We start from the raw sequence: 12986 nt of genomic DNA, 5'->3' as shown, positions 1-12986 counted from the left end.
CATGTTCTAATTGATCCATTTGGCAATCTTCGAAGCCACTGCTTCGCATCATCTTTAAGTAAAAAGGGGAATGCCCTTAAATAAACTGCATTTTGTGACACTCCATTGTATTGAAGGTGTTCATAATCTCCTCGAAATCCATCAGATGCGTGTGTGGATCTTTGTTCATCTTCCCTCTGAAAATGCAGCTGTTTTGAATTGTTTGAAGAAAACCTTGCTTAAACTCGATCCATTTTTGGTGCAATTGAAGGAGGGGATTCATAAACATAAGACTATGTCTTTTTCTCTCGGTTTGGATGATGGTACGCTAAGGTACCAAGGGCGTCTATGTGTTCCAAATGTGGATGGCCTCCAGGAAAGAATCATGACCGAGGCTCACACTTCAAGGTATTTTGTGCACCTGGACTCTACAAAAATATATTATGATCTTAAGGAAGTCTATTGGTGGAATGACATGAAGAGGAATGTGGCAGACTTTGTGAAAAGATGTCCGAACTGTCACCAAGTAAAGGCCGAACCCCAACGGCCTGGTGGGTTGGCACAGAACATAGAAATTCCAACGTGGAAGTGGGAAATTATTAATATGGACTTTGGCACTCCGTGTAAGTTTGACTCAATTTGGGTGATTGTGGATCGACTCACAAAATCAGCACACTTTTGGACGGTTAAGGCTACCGACTCAGCGGAACGGTATGCTCAGTTGTATATTAATGAAATATTCAGGTTGCATAGCACTCCAGTTTCCATCATATCTGATCGGGGAGCACAATTCACTGCTAATTGTTGGAAGAAATTTCAGCAAGGTTTTGGTAATCAGGTGAATCTTAGTACATCCTTTCACTCGCAGACTGACGGGAAGGCAGAGCGAACTATTCTGACGCTTGATGATATGTTGCGCGCTTGTGTTCTAGACTTCAAAGGTAGCTTGGATGATCACTTGCCACTCATAGAATTTAAGGTGAGGTTGGGGGGGGCGAGGCGGCTTTGTGTGAAAATGGTTACAGAGGATCTCATCTTTTATTATATAAATGTTAATGACAGCTCTTGATAAGCTTGTTTTGGTTTAACCGGCTATCTATGCTATTCTATTGTCACCTTGATTCATCATATTCATACTATATTTCCGAGTTCTTAAATTGGTGTTTAGTTTTCATACTAGTACTATTCGACATGTACTAACGTCCCTTTTGTCGGGGGCGCTGCATCCTTAATGGATGTAGGAGGTTCCACAGCGGAGGATATTGACCAGTGATAGCAATGCTCATTCTTCCCAGCTGACTTGGTGAGCCCCATCTCATTCCGGGGTTGTGCATCTTTTGTTTTGTCTGTGTTATCGTGTTTTGAGGTATAGCCAGAGCCTTGTTGCCGACACTATCATTGTACTCTTTGGTATTTTAGAGGCTCTGTAGACATAGTGTGGGTTTTATATGGGTGATGGGAATGTTAAACTAGTTGTGTTATGATTAAATCACTCGTTCCACTTTGAACCATGAAGGTGTGTATGTGTTTTGAGTATTATTAAATGAGGTATCTAATGGTAATGAATTGATATTGTAGACATGATAACCTTATTGTCTAATTAATGAAACTATGTATTATCCTTATTCATGGATGAGTTGGGTAGAAGGAAATCTAATAGGTTTGCTCGGCCGGGTTCACTCGGTTGAGCACCGTAGCGCTCCCCGAGTTTGGGGCATGACAAGCATCAAGCCTCTCATCCATCTTGATAATGAAGGTCTTCATAAGAGCTTCCATGTCGGGTTGATTCGACCGTGGAGATTGATATTGCTGCCTCTGCTGATTTTGAAAACCCGGAGCTCCATGTTCCTGGAATTTGGGGTTGTTTTGTTTCCATACATTTGCAGTACCCCTAGGTGTACTCCATGAAAAACCGGGGTGCCTCTGACCTATTGCATTAAAATTATGGTTTCCTATAGCATTCACTTCTTTAGTTGAGGCTTGACACTCATGAGTAAGGTGTCCTCTTCCACATATATCACAAGTTGTGTGGTGTACGTTTTGCATCGAAGCTACAATTAGCTTTCATATTTCTTTAGCCATAGAATCAAGCTATACTTGCGCAGATGTAGTAGCATCAACTTGGTGAACACTAGTTGATTTTCTTCTTTCCACACTATCAGAGGGCCACTGATTAGCATCTGCAGATAACTCATCAAGAATTATAACTATCTCCTCTGGAGTCTTCTTCATAAAAGGGCCTCCAACTGCATTGCTCAATGTTCTACGCGAGGTCGGTGTCAATCCATCCCAAAAGCCCTGAAGTTACATCCAGAGTTCAATTCTGCTATGTTGACACCTCCTAACTATCTCCTTAAACCTCTCCCGTGCTTCAAAAATAGTTTCATTCTCTTTCTGGCAGAAAGTATGGATTTCTCTTCTAAACTTGCATGTCTTAGCTGAGGAGAAATATTTATCAAGAAATTTTCTAGTCATTTCCTCCCATGTTCTAATTGATCAATTTGGCAAGCTTCAAGGCCACTACTTCTCATCATCTTTAAGTGAAAAGGGGAATGCCCTTAAATAAACTGCATCCTGTGATACCCCATTGTATTGAAAGGTGTTCATAATCTCCTTGAAATCCATCAGATGCATGTTTGGATCTTCATTCATCTTCCCTCTGAAAACGCAGCTGTTTTGAATTGTTTGAAGCAAACCTTGCTTAAACTCGATATTATTTGTTGTAATGGGAGGTGGTCTAACACTTGGCAATCCTTGATTCTAGACTGGTCTGGCATAGTCACCCAATGCTCTACCAAGCCTTGGTACCGCATTCTCGAACTGGCCTTCAATCAAGGGTTGATTTAGTTTGAATCTTCGACCCCTATTGTCTTCCACAGTTTCATCAGCAACTCTATGGGCTGCCTCAGCAGCTATCCTTGCAGCTGCCTCTACCTCATTGGCATCGTTATTAGCCATGTGTTCTTGGATTGAAGGTTGGCCCAAGAACCTTACGGTGAACTCTTTCTCCTTCCTCGGTTGCCGCATGTGTTTTTCCAATTCCCGGTTATAGGGTATTACTTCTTTACAAGAAGATTGTGTCATACACTATGGACTTAACATGTTGCCATGCACACGGAGGAGAAACCCGTGAAGAACAAAATAAAAGTAAGAAAAATAAAAATTAAATTCCTGAATTAGCAGTACAAACTATTTCAAACACTATTAATTTCCAATCCCCGGCAACGGCGCCAAAATTTGACGAGCGCAAAACACACCTTAAATTGTGCTCGCTAGTCAAAGATAGTATAGTATAATATCGTGTCCATATGGATTGGATTTAAATAGTATTCTCGAAGTTTCCAACTTGATTGCTATCCAAAAGGATCGACAGTTAAAATTTATATGATTAATATTAAAACAAATTAAGAATCTAGAGCTAATTGACTAATGACAATCGAAGCAAGACCTAAGCAAAGGAAGATATCAATGGGAGAAAATGGTGTTTTGATAGGATAGATGCAAGATAATTGTCTGCGATTTAACTCTAGATAATTCACTTCTAATGTTCAAGTGAGTGTCTCGAATTCACTTAGTTATCAGTACATTTGTTTAGTAGAACACCTCTCTCGATTAAGTCTCAACCTCTCAATATGAACCAATTTAAGCTCTGCGAAGATATGCAAGAATGCATAATTGATTTGTCTTTAGGAGAACCTTTCTCGATTATCCTCGTAACTAGATTTAATCAATGATTCAACTAGCCTCTTTCTATTACTTAGAAGAATCTATGAACTCAACCAATAATATAATTCAAAGATATCACAAGTTATGCCTCTTTCGATTACAAGAAAAAGTGAATATAGATGAAACAATTAATTCTTCCAACAACGATTCAAATACATAAAAATCGAGTTATAATCCACAAACAATCATCAATACACCAAATCCATCAAAACCCAAAAGGATCTACTCCATAGACATGGAGAAGTTCTTCACAAATATAACTAAAGTATAGGAAAATATAAATTCAATCCAAACAGGATCTTGAGTGAGGAAAGAATGATGAAATCCTTGTGCTTGTGTTCTTCCCAAGCCTCCTTAGGTCGAAAATCTATCAAAAGTTCTAAAATGGTGTTTTGGTGTATTTAAGTCGCCCCCAAAACAAACCCCGGACAAAACTACACTTTTTAGCTGAAATGGGAAGTCACTCTAACATTTTTGGGCTACCGCACCGCATGCAGCGCGCTTGTGGCAATGTCCAGAACACTTCACAAAACAATTTCTGGGCACTTTTTGCACTAGCACGTCGCACAATGCGTCACATTAGAGCAAATTTCTCAGAGTACATATTTTGCTTCGATTTTGATATCTAGACTTGGTCCTCGACCCCTGAACACGATCCCGGCTTAATCCCATGGGCTATTACTCAGATTTCAAAGATCCAAATCACTCGAATTAGCTCCATAATATCCACATCACTCGGAATCACTCCTACAAGGCATAAAACACACGATAAGTGCAAAACACTAGCGATTTAAGCTCAAACTCAATTAAAGTGCTGTAAATTAGAGTGAAATAAGCGACTAAAATATGTAATTATAGCCTACCATCACCTGTACAAGTATGAATATAAAGCTAATAGAGGAACGAATATTAATATAAGGCTAAACATGGTAAGAATAACAATATAACACTAGCAAAGAGAAAGTAGAAGCAACGATTAGCAACAAGGAGTAAACAAGTGATGACGCCACAAAGTAATCAGAATACAGTTAAGGTACTAGTGAAATCAAGTAATGCAAACAAGTAACAACCAAGTAATCAACCGTTCTTACACAAGCTTTACACAAGAATCACCCCGAGGTACTACTCCTCATAATCACAATCACCGGTCTCAAATCATGAATTATAATCACTTGGCATCTCGTGCATACATTACCAATCACAAGCACACGGACAACTCATGTGCTGCACGAACAACTCACGTGCCAGTACCATTAATGCCTCAGATTTGCACGGACAACTCACGTGCCAATAGTAATAGTACCTCATATCCGCACGGACAACTGATGTGCAAACAGTCCAATCCACACACAAAAGCTAGGTATGCAAGAATACATGTAAATGATCAATAAACATCAAGGTTCATACTCCTGGACTGATATAGGTGACCTACTATAGTGTATACTTGTGCAAGTGTACTATCATAGCTCAAGTCAACAGGTAAAATCAAAGACACCGAGTAGTACATTCGAAACAACAGAACAAAACTCGCAATATGCATGACACACACAAGAAGGTCACACCACTACACAATTACCATCAATAACAATGCCCCCAGCCATCACAAATCATTCCCGACATAGCCCACCTTGTCTCACCACATGCACAACAATAAAGTAAATGCCCGTCATGTCTCACCACACGCGTATAATAATTATCTCACGTTGTCTCGCCACATGCGCAAACCCAACATATATAACCCTCCTTGTCACACTGCATGTGCAATTATCAATAATAACAATAGCACAAACAACTCACGTGAAAACACCCTAACAAATCCTCTCAAAAATCCTACATGTGCCTAAAACATAACAACATAATGTAACAACCCATACCACATGTGCCCATATACCATAATGTTTCCATAACAACAATTCTAATACGACAACCAGACATAGCCCATGGCTCAACAACACCGAGTACACCAAGAACAACAACAACACAAATATACGGCAAGTAAAGAAACACAAGAATTACAACAATACAATAAAATGAAAGAATAAGCTTGACAATGAAAGACATAACTAGTAATAACGACTTCAAGAGAGAGTAGTTCAACAATAAGAGAGATAACATGTAACAACGACCTCAAATACGAATAAATCAACAATGGACGAGATAACATGTAGCAACGACTTCAAATAAGAATAAACAACAATGGAAAAGATAACATGACAATAAAAGAGGCAACAACTCCAAAGAAAGCATATGTGAGTATATTTGGCACAAAAGATAGAACATGAACCAATAACTTCAAACAAAGCATATAAGAGTAAATTTAACAATGGAGGATATAACCTAATAGGGAAACTTCAATTTAATGCACATAAGAAACATAAAAGTCTAAACCGGTCAAGTTTCCACATATAAGGTCATGTACACACTTGTCACCTCGTGTACGTGTCATTCACATAGTTCAAATAGTACAATCAAATCATTCCATACGGGGTAGTTCCCCAACACAATGTTAGGCAAGATACTTACCATAAAAGCCCTCAATCAATGCTCAAAAATAGATTTTCCTTTATAATTCACCTCCGCTCAGCTCAAACCTAACCAAAAATTGGCTTAGTAATATCAGATAACGTAAAAGAAACAAATTACAATAGATAAAGATATGATCTTTACACAATTCCCAAAAAGTCCACAAAAGTCAACCCCGGGCCCACCCGATCAAAACCCGAGTCCAAATGTAGATTTCGACTACCCATAACCCCACAATACCATATATGTGTTTTATTTCAAAATCCGAGTCCAATTCGACACTCAAATCCCAAATTTTAATTTTTCAAACCATAATCAAAATTTCCCAAAATTCCTCTTTGATTCTCATAATTTTGATGTTAAATCTAAGATATAATCATTAAATATAGTTGAAAGTTGAATAGAATCACTTACCCAATATTAGTAGATGAAAATTTCCTCTCCAAATCGCCTCCCAGCTTCTATGTTCAGTCGCAGGTGTCGCAAATACGACGTGGGGTTCGCAAATGCGAACCCCATAAATGCGAAAAATGATTGCAAAAGCAACATCTATCAACGTCCTGCTGATGTCGCAAATGTGATGAAAAGTTCGCAAATGCGAACATGAAAAGCATCGCAAAAGCAATCAAGATGACCCCCATCACAAATGCGACTCAGCCTAGCCGAAGCCCCCATCGCAAAAGCGAACATTTTGTTCTCAAATGCGAACCAGACAGACCTCAGCTTTTATGGAAAATGCGATGTCGCACCTCGCAATTGCGATATCACATATGCAAACTTAGTCTCGCATTTGCAAGACCTGGGGCATATGTGCAAAACCAGTGAAGCTAAAATTATTCAAAACACTTTGAAACACGTCTGAATGTCACCCAAGACCTCGGGGCTCTAAACCAAACATCAACCCAAGTATAGAAACGTAATACCAACTCACTCGCATGATAAAAATACCAAAATAACTTTTAAAACAATGAATCGGACAACGAGCTGGATTTATGCAAAATTCCTCACCGACCGGTGGTGGAAAACCATCGGAACAACCTCTAAAAATGCCCTTCGAGTTGCGGACAATCCCCACCAAATAATTTCTACAAAATCCTTCCCAGCGGCTACAGAATCGTCACCTGAAGCAACTATTTGCTCACCACTAGAAGACATAGCTGCTAACCAATCCATAGGTCAAGGCATCGTGAGAATACTTAAGCTCGACCACATGCAAAAAATAAGTGCTGGTCTATCTGAAGAAGTCACCGGAGGTAATGCTACAGTGGAACAAAATGACCACATCAGAAGCGAATCGACCATGAGTAATTAGGAGGAAAGGCCCAAGTCAATCTCCCCAGATCCCAGCCGGCAAAACATCACGATTCTTCAAAGAATCACCCCGGCACAGTCTAGCAATCCAAGTGCTCGACAAAATGCCACAGTCACCAATGTAGGACAAAACGGAGGAAATGATGCTAATGAAGAAGGAGGAAAACACCAATGGCCTGAAAGTCAAGAAAATATTGTGCCAAAACTCCCAAATGTTCAGATGACAAATAATGGAATTCAAAGGGATATACGTGAGTAGGTAACTAATTCTAAGTGTAAAACGATAAGGAGTGTGTAGAACCAAACAATCACAAATCTTCTATAGTACCAAAAGATAATGAACTTAATCAGTCTTCAGCCAAGGCTAATCAAGGCCCTACTAGTGATGAAAATGAAAAAAATAACCAGATAAAAAAAACACATTAAACTTGCTTATGATCAGATACAGCCAAAAGTATCTGCAAACTTTGATAGACCTTCTAAAATTATAAATCCCAAATTACCTAGCCACGATCCTATTGAAGTCCCTGATACTACCCTCACACATGTCACACATTCAACAGTCCAAATAAAAAAGCCCCAAAATCCCATTGAACAACCACTCCCCACTGTCACTCACTCATTTACTACCAAAATAAGAGCCAAACTTGCTGAAGAAAGAATCCCTATTAAGTTCACACCCACAAAAATCACCACCAAACAAGAATTACCAGCAGTTGTCTTCATAAAGGAGGATTACATGATCAAATTGGCTACCAGATACCAATACACTATGGTTGGAAAATTTGCTAACACAATTCCCAAAATGGAGGTCATAAGGAGAAGCTTCATAACTCAAACAGAGTTAGTGGGAGGTGTGAAGATTGTGCATTTCAATTCCAAGACTGTCTACGTAGACTTGGGCAATGAATATGATCATGCAGCTGTATAGAACAAGCAATACATGTATATTTAGGGGCAAGTGATTAAAATTGAGGCCGAGTCTCCATTATTCAATCATAATGAAGACTCACCAATAGATCCTATATGGGTAATCATTCCAGAACTTCCATGGCATTTCTACTACATGGAGATCCTAATCCCTCTCTTATCATCTGTTGGCAAAGCTTTTTTTTAAAGCAAATCCACTAGGCGATGTGCCCAGGGCTATTTTTTTTTATTTTATATATATATCTAACAAATAAAATAACAAATGTCAGGAGGTCTTAAAAAATGCAAGAAATAAACTTTGATGCCTACATAGAACCTATTATCAAAGGTAAGTGAGATACTCAGCAATGATAGTACATGATGGATTCTAATGTATTTACTAATAATAAAAAGTAGCCATTGAATCCCATTACATTTGAGATCCAAATCAGTTTGCCGCTGCTTACATAAATAGTCACCTTCCTTTTGGGAGATGCTGACCACTGTCCAAATTGTGGTGGTATGAAACTCCCTCTCTCGCGATTGTAATATCTTTTCTAGTGCCTTTCCATTTCAGCTACTCAATATCTCCTCCCAGTTACTTTTACATATGTAAAAATTACATGTGCCACGCAACATTTTGATTAAATGCATTGTCCAACCATGTACGAGTACACTATTTTTGCTAACATTTTTGCGTGATTTTCTTCTGCTTTCGGTTGTAATCTTTGCATGTATACCACCCTGGGTTGTAATACTAGCATGCTGCATTGATATTTTAGCGCAGTTTGTATCAAATGTGCCCGAAATGTTTTGCCAAAAATTAGTGAGTGTATTGTCCAGACCTGCACAGACCTACTACTTTTGTTTTCCATTTCGTGTGACCTCCAACTGAGTCTTGTTGGAACCTTTGTGTGATGTTGTTTCTGGGATATAGAGTTAATAAAATGCACTGAGGTTTTAGTCCTCAATGCACTCATCGATCCCATTTTTTAGCACCAAAATCCCACATCATAACTGATTATCGTGCACCTAGGCATTAGGTGTTCCTCCTGAGTATTTCTTCTGGTGTGAAAGGTAAGCTGCCTTTTATTCATGTCCATCATCTGACAGTTGCAGCTTACATTTTGGGGCAGTGATTGATATGTGCAACTAGCAAAGAATTCCAGTTTAATCCATTTAAGATCACCCTACCCATCCTCCTCCTTAGGCTTCATGCTTATGCTTACTATTGATCTTTCTTCAAGGGAATGAGCAGTAGGTGTTAATACCACCCTTTGGAATCGTATCAATAAGTAAGGCATGTTCACAGTAACATTTCCTACAAAAAAGAAACCTTCGTTAGTGTAAAAAAGCATCATCATACTCATCTCTATAAGGATTTAAATATGGCAAGTGAGTGTATGATCTCCAGCAGAACCAAATGCACCCTCTGTAGTTTCTTTGATGAGGGCTTCGTGTACATTTCAGTGCAGTTCTGCATATATTTTTGCCTGGATCCCTGTATGTAATGTTGAGGTAATGAAATACATCCACAACACACCCCTTGATCCCATATTTACAAGCCCATACTGCATACTTCTGGACAACATGTTCTTGCATTTCTAGTTTCGGGCAACCCTGTTGTGTAGCTTATAATAAAAGCTACTGAATTCACTATAGGGTCTGGGACATCAGTATGTATTGTATGGAGGTTTGACCTTCGATGCATGAAGGCATTGCTAAATATGATGAACCTTAACCTCCTCTTTAGTTCCTCCACTTCCATGCTTATGCTTACAATAATTGCTCCTTCAAGGGAATGAGCGCTAGGTGCTCATACCACCTATTGAAGTCGTAATATATGGTAAGGCATGGAGACAGTAGCTTCTCATGCAAAAAGGAAAACAAGATTAGTGAAAAATTGATCATCATATTCTCCGCCCATAGGATTTGAACATTGTGATACAGTGTAATCTCCAACTCCCACTTCTTCCTTTCCTCCTCACTCCTTAATTCTTGGCAACCTTTACCCTCAAGTAGGGACATTGTAGTTTGTCCTCGTTCACTATCCTCCTCCCTTGAATATCCATTTGCCAGAATTCTTCACATTCTATATCACCAAAATCTAGAGCATAATTGGCAAGATGGTCAGCCAGTTTGTTACATTCTCTATTGATGTGTGACACTTTATTAATGTATCCTTCCAACAAATGCATAATCTCCTCCACCTGATCAGCAATACACCATGGTGGCTTCCAAGATCCATCAATAATATTCTTTAGTAGCATCAAGTCTGTTTGGATCCATACTTTAGTGTACTGTTGTAACCTACAGAACCTCAATGCTTCTACAATATCCTCTGCCTCTGCTTCTGTATTTGTAGCCTTATTTAATTGTTTTCCTACTGCATAACATACATCTCCAATTCCATTCCTTACACAATATCCAATTGCACTCCTTTTTGGATTCCCTCTAGATGCACCATCCGTATTAACTTTAATCCAACCCTCCCCTGGCAACTCCTAGAAAACTTTGTCAACCTTCAATCGTGGGGTATAATTTTCCATCATCAATAGTAACTCCTGCCACCTATGGGGAACATTATGCACTCCTGGGTTTCTTACTTGTATAAGGGCTTGAAGAGTGGATGAAACTTGATAGATCACTCGACTAGTTGTGACTGCCTCCCCATACTTCATGCTATTCCTTCTCTTCCATAATTCCCATATAATACAAGAAGGCAAAGCCTGCATAACAGGCTTAAGTCTAGGACAGACTTGGTAGTCCAACATTTAGTGATGGCTTGATGCATTATCAACCCCTCCATAGCAATACTTGCCCTCAATAGGAAGTATTTCCATACACTGCTTGCAGTAACGGACGTGAAGAACAAATGATGCAGAGTCTTTTCCTTAGGTTGTGCACAACACCAGCATTTTGAAGGCATGAAATATCCCAGCCTTCTCATAAAATCATCAAGAGGAAATTTTGCCTTCCAAACCTTCCACATAAAGAATGAGATTTTGAAAGGTAAGCCTTTTACCCAAATCATCTTATAAGCTATTCTTGGTTCATCTCACCTTCTCAGATAATCCCAAGCAGTTTTAACACTGAAATACCCTCGAGTTTCCAGCATCCAATAAGGCACATCTAAGACTCATCCATATGAGGAGGCTTAAGTTTTTCCACAATATGTAGTGCATATTCCTTAGGTAAAATCTCCAGTAATCTGTCTACATTCCATGCACCCTCCTCTATCATATCATATATATATTATGAATTGATTCATCTATCCCAAAATCTTGAGGAACAATGAAGTACAGAGCTCCTAATCCCGTCCAGTTGTCATATCAAAAGAGGGAAGATCCCATCTTTGGATGCCACATAATTTGATGTTCAATTAAATCCCTGCACTCCAACATCTTCATCCATGCATGTGACCCTATCCTCCATGGAACTATCACAGCATTAAGTTTCTTGCAATACTTCTGGCACATAAATGCCCTCTAAAGACTTGGCTTAGTTCGAACGTTCCACCACAGTTTACAGAATAAAGCTTTAGACACATCATGCAATGATCTAAAATCAATTCCACCCTCTTCACATGGCATACATAATGTGTTCCAAGATGCCCAATGTCTATTATTGCCTCCTATAGAACTGCTCCTGAAAAACTGTTCAAATATCTTGTGCAGCTTATTTATAACATATTTAGGAGGATTCATAGCTGAGAGTAGGTGGATGGGCATGCTCTGAAGCACATGAGCAATCAATACTGATCTACCACTTATAGAGAGTAGCTTGCCCTTCCATGCTTGCAATTTATCCAGTACCTTAGAAATTAAACCTTGATAATAATCCATCATCCTCCTCGAGTAGAAAATAGGGCAGCCTAAGTATGTGAATGGAAATTACTGTCTTTAAATCCCAGTGATCTTTTCCACCTTTGTAGCCACCTCCATGCTTGTAGAATGGTGCATATATATAACAGACTTACTCTTGTTCACCAACTGGCCAGATGCACCTTCATAGGCACTCAAAACTTCCATTACTTATTGCAGTGAAGTAGCATCAAATGAAGAAAAAATAATGGTGTCGTCTGTGTATGCCAAATGATTTATTTTAGAAATCCAATTAGGTAAGCCAAACCCACAGAAATATAGATTCAAATGTAAAGCATTAAGCCTCTCGACATTGCCTCAGCAGCTAGAATGAATAGTGTAGGTGACAATGGATCCTCTTGCTTGACACCTCTTGTAGATTAGAAAAAACCATGAGCCTGTCCATTGATGAGTACTGAATACCAATTGTTTGAGACAATTCCAAACACCCACCCTATAAATCTCTCACAAAACCCCATCTTCTTAAGCACTTTGGTCAGAAAAATCCAAGATAACCTATCATATGCTTTTGTCATGTCGATCTTAATTACTACATATGGTCCAGCTTTAGTTCTGAGCCTAAAGTCAGTAATAATCTCCTGTGTAAGAAGCACATTTCAACAATGCTCCTCCCTTTCACGAATCCTGCTTGTTCCTTAGAAATAAGGTTAGGAA

General features: G+C 39.0%; 1 protein-coding gene and 1 non-coding gene across 2 annotated transcripts; one reads left to right on the top strand and one right to left on the bottom strand.

The window, feature by feature from the left end:
• The first annotated feature begins 2299 nt into the window (after positions 1 to 2299).
• On the top strand, positions 2300 to 2406 carry LOC117276557 (small nucleolar RNA R71). Its single transcript, XR_004506817.1, has one exon. It is a non-coding gene; the product is annotated as a small nucleolar RNA R71 (small nucleolar RNA).
• Positions 2407 to 10439: 8033 nt separating this feature from the next.
• LOC138909758 (uncharacterized) lies at positions 10440 to 12479 on the bottom strand. Its single transcript, XM_070200970.1, has 6 exons — positions 12428 to 12479; positions 11978 to 12322; positions 11511 to 11580; positions 11270 to 11390; positions 11055 to 11177; positions 10440 to 10952 (listed from the first exon to the last, which is right to left on the bottom strand). The coding sequence occupies exons 1-6, from the start codon at positions 12477 to 12479 to the stop codon at positions 10440 to 10442; spliced, it is 1224 nt and encodes a 407-aa protein (XP_070057071.1).
• Positions 12480 to 12986: the final 507 nt, after the last annotated feature.

Source organism: Nicotiana tomentosiformis, chromosome 4 (genome assembly GCF_000390325.3).
Source record: "Nicotiana tomentosiformis chromosome 4, ASM39032v3, whole genome shotgun sequence".
In the NCBI taxonomy this organism is placed as follows: domain Eukaryota; kingdom Viridiplantae; phylum Streptophyta; class Magnoliopsida; order Solanales; family Solanaceae; genus Nicotiana; species Nicotiana tomentosiformis.
This window is presented reverse-complemented; position numbering and strand designations above follow the sequence as displayed.

What these genes read in the sequence shown, in the direction of transcription:
- LOC138909758 (XM_070200970.1), bottom strand. Translation starts at nt 12,479, where the DNA reads ATGGAAGTTTTGAGTGCCTATGAAGGTGCATCTGGCCAGTTGGTGAAC. An exon ending in TGGCCAGTTGGTGAACAAGA is followed by an intron (nt 12,323 to 12,427) that starts GTAAGTCTGTTA and finishes TCACATACTTAG; the next exon opens with GCTGCCCTATTTTCTACTCG. An exon ending in TGTGTCTAAAGCTTTATTCT is followed by an intron (nt 11,581 to 11,977) that starts GTAAACTGTGGT and finishes GATGAGTCTTAG; the next exon opens with ATGTGCCTTATTGGATGCTG.